This window comes from Diorhabda carinulata, chromosome 11, assembly GCF_026250575.1.
Source record: "Diorhabda carinulata isolate Delta chromosome 11, icDioCari1.1, whole genome shotgun sequence".
Taxonomy (NCBI): domain Eukaryota; kingdom Metazoa; phylum Arthropoda; class Insecta; order Coleoptera; family Chrysomelidae; genus Diorhabda; species Diorhabda carinulata.
In genome coordinates this window covers 1,799,325-1,813,070 of record NC_079470.1, presented here as the reverse complement: position 1 = coordinate 1,813,070, position 13,746 = coordinate 1,799,325, and the positions used below count along the sequence as shown (strand labels likewise).

The 13,746-nt window shown below is 31.6% G+C and overlaps 1 protein-coding gene across 1 annotated transcript in view; it reads left to right on the top strand.

Annotated features, from left to right (window-relative positions):
• Positions 1-8,071, top strand: part of LOC130899764 (protein sickie) — a 551,159-nt gene extending 543,088 nt beyond the window's left edge. Inside the window, exon 20 of the mRNA XM_057809948.1 lies at positions 1,436-8,071. Coding sequence (XP_057665931.1) covers positions 1,436-1,827 — 392 coding nt within the window. The 3' untranslated portion in view covers positions 1,828-8,071. The remainder of the gene's footprint in view (positions 1-1,435) is intronic.
• The last annotated feature ends 5,675 nt before the right edge of the window (positions 8,072-13,746 follow it).

Below are 13,746 nucleotides of genomic sequence, written 5' to 3'. Positions count from 1 at the left end.
AATTCCTGAAATGTGCACAACACTCAAAGTTAAAGTTCTAGAATGAGTAATCAAATTCAAACAGATTTCGAAGTGCAAACTAAAATTAAATATTTATCTATATATGTTATTGATACAGCACTACATCTTTATGTATATTTGCTAAATGTGATGTTCTGTGTACTTCACAATGTTTATGGCTATCACTATATCGACACTCACAATAACCCTCATTTAGATAACCATCTTTGATTTGAAACCATTGATTGGAGTAAAGAGTCTATCTTTTGTGTCTGGAGATGATAACTTGGTTATCAAAACGCGCGTCAGTGAGTGTTATTATGAGTGTTAATGTGGTGGTAGCAGAAAACAGTGTGTTCAGTATGAATATCATCAACTGTTCCAGAAATTCCAACTTAGTGGCTTAAAACCTGCCAGTACAAATGTGCAGATTTGTAAAGACGGTGATTAATCTAAACTAATGTTTTTCTGAAAATTAACAATAGGATAAAATAATGAGTATCACTATCTCTTATTCAAATTTTTCACTTTGCTAAAGAAGTAATGTGAAACTATATAAGAAAAATGATAACTGTGATATGTCTTATTTGCTAATAAAAAAATAAACACTCGAGAAAGTAATAGTAGCCACTTAATTTTTTATAAGCTTGTTAAAGGTCAATGTGATGGGGTATATACACAAGCAACCAAAAAATTTCTTCAAAAGTAACTAAACTATTGGTTTCTTTTTTAAAAAAATAACTCGATACCCAAAGTAAGGTACGACACTTTTCCAAAGTACCCTTGGCAGCTCGGTTTAGAATAAAGTAGAATTTATACGAAGCTTGTAATGCTGGTGCTAGTCCTGCAGACCAGCAAACGTTGGCCTGGCTCCTGTTGGTGAGACGACGCCATTCATTCACAGATTTTTCTTAGATGTTCGAAGTTAAAAAGTAATGAATTCGCGGCAAAGTCTGTTGAAAAAAAATGTTTAAAGAACATATCTGCACTATTAAAAGAAGAGTTGATAGATATATAAGAAAAAAAAGCGAAACGACTTTGAATAAAGAAATAGTTAAGCGATAGACCTATAATGGTAGCTTCTGCTTTGTTACTGAAACGACTGAGATTAGATCTTTCTGAGTACAAGTTGCGGGTTACTGCTGAAAACTTTGATGAATTACTTCTAACTATGCAGAGCTCGATTCAACCTTTTAATGAGAGACACACACCGTAGGGACATTCGTGAATGACGTGATGCGTCTACACGCGTTCGTATCGCTGTCGTCAAGGGGTATGCAGGTGGAGGTCACGGGCGCTCTATTCTCGCCAGCTTTGGCAACCAGAGCTGGCTTGGCTTGAAAAATTGGTTACACAAGACAAATACCAAGCCAACGATGGCTTCGTTTAAACTAGGCTTAAGCAAATAACTTACGATCATTAATCTTTCTTACAGGTTGTCCTCTCGAATTAGACGCAGCACGAGCATGGTTCGCAGATGTCTGGAATTACTCCTTAGCTCCATATCTTCGAGAAGCGGCTCGTGAAGGTCTTCAATTGTACGGTCGTCGTGCTCCTTGGACAGATCCTACACAATTTGTCCTAGAAACGTATCCATGGCCGGGTTCTCCGCCACAAGGTCTAACTACCATTTCAGCCAAAGACGTAGGTCTTGAAGTAGGACCATCGGCCCAATCAGAAAACGAAGGGGATCCTCTTTTAAATATGCTGATGAGGCTTCAAGAAGCTGCAAACTATTCTAGTCCGCATTCAAACGATTCAGATTGTAACAGTCTGGAATCGAATTTGACACATACTAGTAATTTAGGCACAGAAAGTGTGTCTTAGGATATAAATGTAACTTGAGTGGTACATGTGATGACATTTGGTTTGAATGGGAAGGAATAGTTTTTTTGGGTTTATTACATTTTAAATATATTTTGATGCTATTTCAGTAAATCCTATGTCATCATTATATTTGTAGGTTTGAAGGAAACTGGTCGATTTTTTTATAGAAATCGATATTTTTGAATTGAGCATACTCAAATTATTCATTATATTTTGAATTATGATATGAATCTGCTTAGAAATTGAGTAGATTTCATAAATTTATTAGATACGGTAATTGAATAAAATATCTTACCATTATCATTTTAATATTTCATATCAAGACAGGGTATTATTTCCTGTTTTCTAATTAACATTGTCTAATGTTAAATGCAGAATACAAAAGTGACAATGTAATGATGAACTAGCTACTAAACTTTAAATCCTAAATATGCGCCTCTATCTATCTATTAGTCCAAGAGGTCGTTAGTGCCAGACCATTGGATTTTAATAAAAGCTGAAAGCTCTTCTATGTATACCCGCAATACATGTAAGAATGATTCTCACTCATGACACCTGCGTAGTGGCTTGGCAGGTACCAGGTAGCAAATGTGTATAAAAGTGCATCTTAAATGTGTAATTGTATAAAATTCCAGTTTACTTATATTTCTTTTGTACCAATATAAAAATTCGCTTTACTCATTGCTAGACACTTAATATGTCGAAAACCCACACCCTTAACTATTATAAGTTTTAATTATACTTATAAAAGTTAAATTTTATACACTTTCGACGGAAAGTTTCTGGACAAGCTTTTTGTTTACTTTTTAATTGAAATATGGTACATAAACACGTTAACCCGGCATTAGACACGTCAAATATAGTTACGAGCTGTGATATGTGGGGTGTAGCAAACCCCAAATTGATTCGGTCAGCGATGCCTTCCTGATATCTATTTTGGAAAAATTTTAGTGCTTTTCTGGGCCCTCTTAGTAGGTAATATTGAAATCTTTGTATAAAAATATTATTTTTTTTATTGAATATTGCACGAATATGGACTCTTTTAGAGTAAAAAATAAGATGCTTTTTTTATTTATTTTCTGAAAATATTTCAATAAAGATACTAAACAAATCGAAACAGAATATTATAAATAAAACTGCAGGCTTTCAAACAAAAAAACCGAATAAAATTCTCACTAGTAACAAAAAAGTTATTGTGTATTCAATTAGTACAATTTTTACAATAGATATCTGCATGCTCGAGGCATAAAAATACGGATTGTGCTTCACAAACATATGTGGTTTTCCTGTCACGTGAACGTGAGCATTCAGAGCATCTTCCCTGTTGATTAAGCCTTGTCTTTTTGGTAGGTAGGCTTACGATTTTCACCCAAAAGTTTTCTGGTATTGCCGCGTAAATCGAGAGCAAGTTTGGGGTTAGACAGCCTTTGTCTCTGATGGTCTTTGATTAATTCCATACCTAATGTTTTTAAAAAAATTCTTCTTGGGATTCTCTATCCATTGTTATTCTCCCTGTGTATAATTATGCTGTTAATCCTCACAGTATTCAGTAATGAAAAAAAAATTGTTAATGGTCATCTGCGGCTATTGCGACATACATTAAAAGATGTCGACAATTCGTCCCCGACATCCTCTCCACTTTTATTCAAATTATAAAAAGAAATTATTTGTGGAAGTTTCTTTCCAGAATTATTGTCCACTGAATCGTCATAATGAAGTGATGATATTAGTAACACAACCTTACCCTCTTTAGGGACATACAAATCAATAGTGTATCCCTCCTGGAAACCAAATATACTGGAGTGTATTTCTCTGCCTTATCTGGCTTATTTTTTCTTGTGGTTTCTACAGCAGTTAACTTGTAACGTTCACGTAGATTGACCAAGAGAGAACTGGTGTACCAATTATCGAACGTGATGTTGCGTTATGTTCCTGACACTGGAGCAACCTGACAATTTACTATGTCTATAGTATGATACACTGAGTTCATCGAAAAGAGAATTTTTTAATTAACTTGTTCAACTATAATTTGTGAAAAACAATATAATTTTAACAAATTATTAAGTTATTGTTTTCATAATGCCTTGAAAATGAAGTAATTTTTTAAAAAGATATTCCAAAAATAGTAAAATTGAATTACTCAATTCAAAAATAAATGTTAGAATAGTATATTGAAATAGAAGTAACAGAAGGCTTTTTATTCCAGCAAGAGTTCCAAAGAAGAAACGAATACGAGTGTTTTATACTATTTTCTCTTTTTCGGCTTGTTTACATATTATTTATTTATAAAAAAACTTTTATAAATATATATTATGGAAATTACACGGTAATGTAGGTGGTCGGTTGGTAGCACTGATTAATGTTTGATGAATATCATTTGAATTTAAAAGTTTGCTTGAGTCAGAAAAAATGTCGAACGAAGAACTTTAATTTACACCACCAGAATTGCGGGACGTGGTCTTCACCGCCATAAATAATTTATAAGTTATAAAGGCTCAACAATGTGAATCAATATCAAATAATTGTTTAAATACTGATATATTAAAATTGCAATTATGTACTTTCGAAACAATGTTCCACGGTATATCAACGACCCTCGCACATGACCGTATAATGACCAGTCAGCTATCAAAATAAAACTGTGAGAAAGCGAATTAAAGCCAACGATAAATTCTCACTCACACATTCCCACTAAACTCTGGTAAAGAGGAATAGAATTCCCATGGATCAATTGATCGCAACGTTTCATAGAAACTTGCACTATTGAAATATTATTATGTTAGTTGAAGATTTTAAATTTATATTTCTATGTTGTATAAAACATTTTTCAATAACTCAAAATGTTTTCTTCACTTAGCCTTTATATATCCGACAAGGGTACTGAAAAATCTGTCTTATTTCTATACACTGTATCATCAAGGGTATAGCTTAAGCTTTTATTGATTGCAAATATTTTCAGAGCTTACCCTTTACATAATAAATCTTAAAACTTGGTAGTTCTAAAAGTATAAATGCAATAACCTTTGAAGAATCAAAATATATACTTTACTTATATAACTTATAGCTGGACGTAAACTATCTGCAAACTACTCTGCTGTTTTGTTGTATTAATATATAAACTAAATTTCGCATCATTATTTAACTGAGAACGTCTTCAATTAGAATTAATCTGAAATTGTCAAAATTGAAATGTTGTCTCGATTTTGTTATTATTATGATTTTGGAATAAAAGCGAACAGTTTCATTTCTGTTTTAACAAAACAGAAAAAATTAACCTTAAAGTGTAACTTGACTATAACAAAAGTGCTTAAAATTGTTCGTTGTAACATAAAGTTAAAGCCCAATATTTATTTTATGAAATATACACTGATTTTTATACAGCGTTTGATAAATGAAATGTCTCAGTGTTTAACTACTACTTGGAATATATGTTTTTGTCAATCCTTTTATTTATTATCATTGAAATAGTAAAAAATTCTGGTTTTACTAATAACGGCGATATATTCCAGTAATGAATCTTCCTAGACGAAATTAATTTTAATAATAGTAATTAATAATTAATTTAGAACAATTATGTTTGAAGACTATATATAAATTTCATTCAAATAATCTTTGCTTAAAAAAATTAATAAATAAAATTCATTAAAACATCAAGAGGGTATTCAAAAAAATTATTTAAAAACAAACCTATGAATAATTCAGTAAAAAATAAATTCCTCTATAAAAAATTTTCAGTAGCGTGTCTATCCGTCTACTGCTATGTTTTTAATAAATAGTTATTTATACTATTGACAAGGTTGTACAGAATATTTGGAAATTTATATATGAAAATGTGCAAAGTCAAGATAAGTCAACCAGAAACATAAACACAGTGTGGGAACTTGCAAGAAGAGGTAACAACTACAGTTTAAAGTTATATTATTTTTTTATGAAAATCATTTTCTTGTAAGTAGTAAAGAAAACTATTTGGAAAACATTTTCTTATGTCACTATCGACTAAGGATTATGTTATGAATTAAATCACTTCAATTTTTTATTTCAATTATCGAAGATTCGAGTGTCATATTAGGCTTTGATTTAACAGAATAAATTCCACATTTCACCATAAATTTGAAAAACTCTGTCATTGGTGCCCAGCTCCTAAGAAGAAAAATGAATATGCTAGAGTTCAGATTATGGAGACCGAATTTGTGCGCTAAGAGAAGAATAGTGAAATACTGTTTACACTCCACTACACTAACACACACGATAACTTGGTTATCGAAACGCGCGTCAGACACTGTAATAGTGGGTGTTGGTGTAGTGTTAGTGTAAACAGTGTTTTCAATATGAATGCTAGGGGTTCCAGAAATAAAAACTTAGCTAATCGAAGAAGCCTACATATATCTGTCTCCTTGAAAACCCCAAGGGGAATCACAGTTGAACAATACGTGGAGTTTCTTCCTCACCTTCGCCACTACTGTAAACTTACATAATAACTAAATTTTACTATACAGCCAAACTTCTAAGAATCCTATATTTATATTTTGTATGTGTACATCACAGGAGTGGGAAGTTAGTGTCACATAAATTGAAAATTATGATATTTTTTATTAAAAAGAAAATTATTAATATTACTTGAAAAAATGCTAAAAAATGATTTTGGCAATAGTTACATATAATATTAAAACATCATTTTTATTTTGTATTTTGCATATACAATATGAATTTCAAAGCTATTTCACTATTTAAAGTATTTTAGAAAAACCAGAATCTCTTTTTCAATTATTGTTCAAAAGTGTAGGCTTCAAAATTTATTGTAATATATTATAAACATCAAAACAAATATGGGAAATGAAAATACATATTATGTCAATTAATTATAAATATATGTTATTTTCACCATTTAATTTTTTTATTCAGTTAATTTAAAGTTAAATTTTATAGAAAACGTTTAATATAATTCAAAATTATCTTGAGATGATATATGTATTTTATTACACAAGGTAAGCACCTTAATTTTTAGAGCTAATAAAGACACTGCTTTATGTAGACATTTTATGTAATAAGGAAACCACAACCCTTTAAAGGGGTAGGAGTGAGTTGAGAATATCACCATTATACCTAGTCCATCCCATAAGAAAACAAGGTCGCTGTTTATTTAATTTCGAATGTGCCCTTTTCAATACATTTAAATTATAAGGAATTGATTATAATTATAATTTAAATTATAAGGAATAATTGATCATATTTTTTGTTATCAAGAGTGTAGATAATGGTACAAATTATTGAATTATCTCGAGAACACCATTTTGATGTAGCAAATTCTTAAAAAAGTAGTTTTTAAAAAATGCCACATAATAATCTTCACTACTAATAATTGTGACCTCGTACCTCAAAACCAAAAAGTTATTAGTTCATCTCTTTAAAGGGGTGTATCTCCTTCTTCTTCAGTTTTGGAAAAAAAGTGTTAAGTAAGAAGTACTTTTATTATTTTAGAAAGTGGTACCAACTCTTAAAATTTACGTAGAACCATTTTTTAGTACAGTTTCCATTACTTTCAATGCATCATAATATAAAACAAAGTTTTAAGTAAGAAGTACTGTTATTATTTTTTAAGTACCACCAGCTATTAATATTAATGTACATAAATCTGTAGCACTTTGTAGTAAAGTTTCTATTACTTTCAATGTAACACAATACACATTTTTATACATAAAGGAGACTGTCAATACAAATCATCAATTTTTGTTCATTTTTAGCTTACAGAACTACTTTATGAGTATAAGTTCATTGTTTTATTTCAAATTCAAATAATCCTCTCATTTCATGAAACAAATTTATTCTAAAAAGAATTAACAATACCTTGAAGTTAATTAAAAGAAGAAAATATTTACTCACAAAGGGGTATCATCACCAAGCTACAATTGACAAATTCCTCAGGTTTCAAAGTAAGTGTACTTTTTCACATGAAAGGCAACTTTCAGATCAAAGCGTTGACTCTGATTTGAGACATATTTTATTAGTCTAACATGCATGTCGAGAACTAAAGTAGTTCAAATATTTCTCATATTTGTTTTCCCTCTAAGAGTTATTTGTGAGTTTTTCTGGTCATGAACGTTTTCTGTATATATGTTATTTATATATTACACAGATAAAAAGATATGTATAATTTGTTTATTACGTTTATATTAACAATGTAAATGTTTTTGAAGAACTTTTATACCAAAATATGTATAATAAAAACTGCCATAAATTATTATTTAAAGTATTGTTGTGTTTTATTATTATACATCCTGTTGAAAGAGCTATAAATTATCTAATTCTTTCAGAATCACTAAAATTGATACTAATTTTCTCCCACTAATATTAGTGGGAGAATTAAAAATTTTTTACTCTGTACATAGAAAGATTTAGAAAACTAAAATATACGCCTATATAAATGTAAAATTTATCGGAGAAACAGATTCATCACTTTATTTTAAAAAAAGCATTACTATAATCGAAAACATACAAAAACTATATTTTCAATATTAATGTCCCGAGTGCATGTCAAATTGTCGATAATTTAATTTTCTCGAGTGCGCGAATGCGCACGAGAGGAAATTATGAGACAATTTGACATGCACGAGAGGGCATTTTGGCAGACTATTTCCTGAGAAAAATTTAATTTAAAATAAACAATAATTGTTCCTTTTCTTAAAATATAAAATTAAAACCAAATGATGTTTATTAATCCTGGACGAAAATTTGGCACTAGTGCAAATTATCGATAATTTGCACTAGTGCAGTATTATCGCTGAAATTTGATCGTTGCTAGGTAAACATAAAATATTACAGCTTTTTGGTTGGCTTAAATTTTTCGAAGGAAATAGTCATTTTTGCATCTTAATACTCACGATAATTACGTTCACTACTACGATCTTTTTTGTTCTACCCAGTCCAGAGCGTAAGCGTAAACCTAAGTGGAATGGATTATGAAGCGTCTTGAGCGTTGAGATATATATATGGTAGTGCGTCACAAGAATGCTTCAAAAATACTTTTACTACCCCATACTGCATCAAATAATGAGATAGACTTTCATGGTTGCAATCTGCGTTGCATGAATTTTGAAAATTCCGCTAATTCTTTCAACGCTCACATCAACCCACTTCTTGACAAGGGCCCTCATGAACGTTATGAGTGACGTTCTCGCCGATCGTTGTCGCTATGCGGAACGCCCAAAAGAGTATTATAGGTGTCGTGAACGCTTATAGTTCGGTCAATATAGACATTTAAAATAACAAAAATTCAGTTTTCTAAGTTATTTGTTACAAAACAATATTTATTTACACACACAAACGTGGAACTGGAATAACTACTATTTACATTTTACAATAGTTTTTGACTTGAGTGGCCGTTAACAAATACGTCAATTATCTCATTGAATTCTAACACTTTAGTTGTCTGCTTCAATCGCTAGGAACGCCTGCCAATTGAGCCGATCGTTGGTCGTTGTTGAACGGAGGTAGTTTTTCAGTCGCTTCATAACTGAAAAGGATCGTTCAGCTGAACAATTCGAGACAGTCATGATCAACACAATTGTGATACGTATGTCCACATAAGGGTAGATCTCTCTTATCCCATGATCATGAATGATTTTGTAAATTTCGAAGTTTTGCGGTGATCTTCTTCGAGGCATAAACTTTTCAAGTAACCAAAATAGTGAAGACATTCATTAGTAAAACTCTCTTCGTCTGATAAATTATCTGGGAATTTGAAACATAGCTTCTTGGTATTTTCAGCAATGGTTCTTTCATCCCATTCAATACTAGAGATGAATATGTCGAACAGTGAACTTATTTCCTCGTAAATAGTTTTTCGTTTTGACAACTTGCTCAGTAACCTGTCAACAATCGTTAGAAACGTGTTTACTTTGAAGCTGTCGCGTCCAGTGAGATCTGTTCTGCATTGTTCTCTTGTCTCATCGTTTTGTAGCTTTCTTATTTTTTTCTTCTTGAATTATCCTCATAATGAGATATTTTCAATTTTTCGATTGATTTCTCTTCAAAAGGATCAAACTGTGTTCGGAAATGTGATACATACTCATGAAGAGAGCCGTAAATATGAGCTACTGTTGAAAGATTTATTTCTTAGGATTGAAGTGTCTTGCTTGAAATATTTAGTCTGTTTAGCAGTTGACATTTAAAAAAACTTTCTTCATTTTTCAGTTTTGCTGCCCCTAAAATTTACCGCTCTGGACCATGGCCTGCCCATCCCCCTGTAAATACGGCACTACTTAAGTGCCTGATATGTATATACGTGGCTTATAATATGTGCATATCATTTATAATGCCCCTCTTAAAATCGCGATATCTCAGGAAAGGTAACTCTTAACAAAAAAAAAATTATAGTAATCATTTTTGTAGAGAATTTTAAGATCTAAAAATTTTGTTTGAAGTTTTTTGATAAAAATTCAAACAATCTCAAATTTTGACCTTTGACCCCGAATAACTTTTGTAACACAAATAGGATCGATGGGTATTTTTTTTATCTTTATTTGTAATTGTTGAAATATTATTACAATCTATATAGAAATATAGTTCTAAGCATTTAGTTCTCTCTGATCCTTTAGATCGTATACACGTACCTTCCATACTCTATTTTGATAAACAATATTTTTCTTAAAACAAAACTATTTGATCATTTTAATTAACAATAAATTCTACCAAACATCAATAATCCCAACAGTAATAATAAACCCCAGCTCTCCAGCAATATTTGGCTTTTCGGGAATTTTTATGCCTAAACTCACCGGTCTATTAGTGGAATGCACCCTATATCGCTTATACTAATACTAAATTTATTTGAATTTCATTTATTTCTACAACACTTATCATTGGAATACAGTATCTTAATAAATTTTTAAATAATGACAAGTAGAATTCACTTAAAGTACCTAATTAGATACCTGAAATATCAAATCACTAAAAAATTTTCTATTTCCTGCATTTTGGAGTACTGAAAGAGTGTAGAAAGTACTTACGATTCCTGGAAAAATTCTTCGATTTCCATTGATATTTTTCTGGGAAAATAAGATTTTCTTTACAAAAAGCAGTCCTGTCGTGATTTTCTGATTCCTGTCATGTTCATACTACAATAGTTTACATCAATCCACATATTTTTAAAGGTCTTTTTTAGAAAAACAAATCTTAAAAATTAGGAGAATTTTTCGAATGTTCATACATATTTTAGTAGGTAAGATCGATGTTAAACTAGCGGAATCGCAGCTGGACTCATGTTCACATGGAAATGTCAATTGAAACTCTAGGTGTTTTCCACGAATCGTAATACTTTCTACACTTTTCCAGTACTCCAGAAGACAGGAATCAAAAAATGATTGAAAGGACAACATTGAGTTTTCAGTCATACACTATATAAATTTCTTAAAAAACCATTTAAGTTGAAATGACTGCTGAGGTACCAGAATACTGTAATACCTCGAAATATTGCTTCAAATATGTTTTCTAGTTGTGGCTGTTTAAATTCAAGCAAGTAATTCTCTAACAATTTGGAACAGTTATCGAATGAACTCTAAAAGTTGGACTTGACTACTTCTCACATTCCTTCAACTGTATTTATGTGCGCCCCAATGTCCGGATCTATAAAATTTTGAAAAAGTTCATCAAAAAGCAAGTTCATCTGATTGTTTCAGTCAAGATCTTGACATTATAGGATTTGTGCCATTTTTATTGCGTGCAAGCAGTAGTAGATATAATTATTGACAATCATCCACTGACCACTTTTTCACTTCGTTAGTTACTTACTTAGTTTTGTTATCATCATTGTTAAACCGGTCACAAAATAATGATTCAAATATTATTAAGGTACTTGTTTGACTAACTTATTGAATTTTTATTAGTGGCAGCCATGATGCAATAACAAGAGTTACGCGACGTGCAATATTCATCTAAGCAATATTTTAACGTTGCAAGTAATTGCATGCAATTTCATGCATCATGGCGTACAATGCAATGCAAGACGCAATATGTTTTTATTAAAAGAATGCGCAGATGAAGTTCATCTGATTGTTTCAAGCAAGATCTTGACATTATCGGTTTTGTGCCATTTTTATTGCTTGCACTTTGCAATCTAGTTACTTTTGGCTTAACAGATCAGCTGACTTCCCTAAAACTAAGCTTATTTTTATTTTCATTGTTAAACTAGGTACAACTAGGTACTAGGTATTAGATATTAGATAAAATTTGATGTTAGGAATTTGTTTACTTTCACGATTTACAGAGATTTGCGTGCAATTTCTTGCACGTTGTATTGAATTATATCAAGCGGCCTTAAGTGTACCTGAAGCAATGCATACAATGGGGATTAATGAAGCAATTATGAAGCGATTAATGCCACCAAACATCCTTTATTGTTCTGGTACCCTACCAAAATTATATTTACCCTTGGTGAATTGTGATTAATCTATTTCTACAGTTCAACGGCACCGCCTATCACAAGAAAATTGGCTAATAACTTAGCTGCACATACTTCTGATTTGTTTGAGAATAAATTTGTTGTAAGCACATGATGGATGTTAGACCAAAAGTTTAATTTACCTAAATCGAAGCAGAAAACATGGCACTTTGTTTACAAAGCCTTATTATTATTTAAAATCGTTAAAATTTTAGAATTAACCTCAGAAAAATGAGCTTTTTCAAGATTTTCCATAGTATAATGTCGTTGAAATTCTTCGTCAGGTTCAGATCGTTAAGTTAAATCCCAACAATAATAAATTCTTCATTTTTTGTTATAATTAAAATGTGATACGACAAATTGTTGAGGCAACGTTTTCATTACAAAATTTGGTAAATATACTTTAAAATTATTTACGTATCTGGAAATCAATAGGCCAATCACAAACTTTAAACACCCCAAACAAAAAACTCCTCCCGAAATGTCTATTACTGATGATGGGAATACCACTGACTCCTCGACATTATCTCAGTAAATACTCTCTCCCTTCTTCCTAAACAAGTACATTCTCCCTGATACAGTGGAACTGCGATGGATTTTATCCTCGACTAGAAAGAATTCAGAAAATCATTTCCTCCCACAAATCTCACTTACTCCAAGAAACCAACAAACGCAATTTGAGAAACTTTGAAGGATATCATTACATCCGTACCAACGGCATAAGAGCTAGTGGCGATACTTCAAAATTTGTATCCAGCGACATTTACTCATCCCACCTCCCATTATCAACAAATCTTGAAGTAGTAGATGTCACTACTTGGTGCCCCAATAAATTTACCATTTGCAATATATACATTCCACCGGACCACCCCCTTGATGAAAAATAGTTAACTGACCTAATTCGTCAGCTTCCCAACCATAAATTCTTGTTGGAGACTTGGGGTGCCACCCAAACTCGCACTAGAGGCAACACAATAGAAAAAGTCATAAATTCAACTGGTATCTGTCTGTTAAATACTGGATCCAAAACTCACTTTAACATCTCCTCAGGTTCCTTTTTTGCTATTGACCTCAGCTTCTGTGACCCTAAAACTACTCTTTCTCTTTCTTGGCAGGTTTCTGATGACCTACATGATAGCAACCACTTTCCTATTATTATATCCAATCCCTATAATAAAGAAACTGTTGCCAAAATCTTCTGGCATATAAAAAATGCAAGCTGACCCGAGTTTACCTCTCTCTCCGAAGCATACTTATCATCTTTGATCATTTCTACGAATATAAACAATACGCTAGATATGTTCACTAAGAGCATACTTGCGACTGCCGAGGCTCACATTGGTCAAACGGTCTTTTCTTCGGCATATACGGCTGTTCCATGGTGGAGTCCGGTTTGCGAATACCATACGTGAATCAAAACATGCTCTTAATAGGTTTAGACGTCACAAAACACAAGAAAACCTTATTGTACGTGAAAGGCTTAA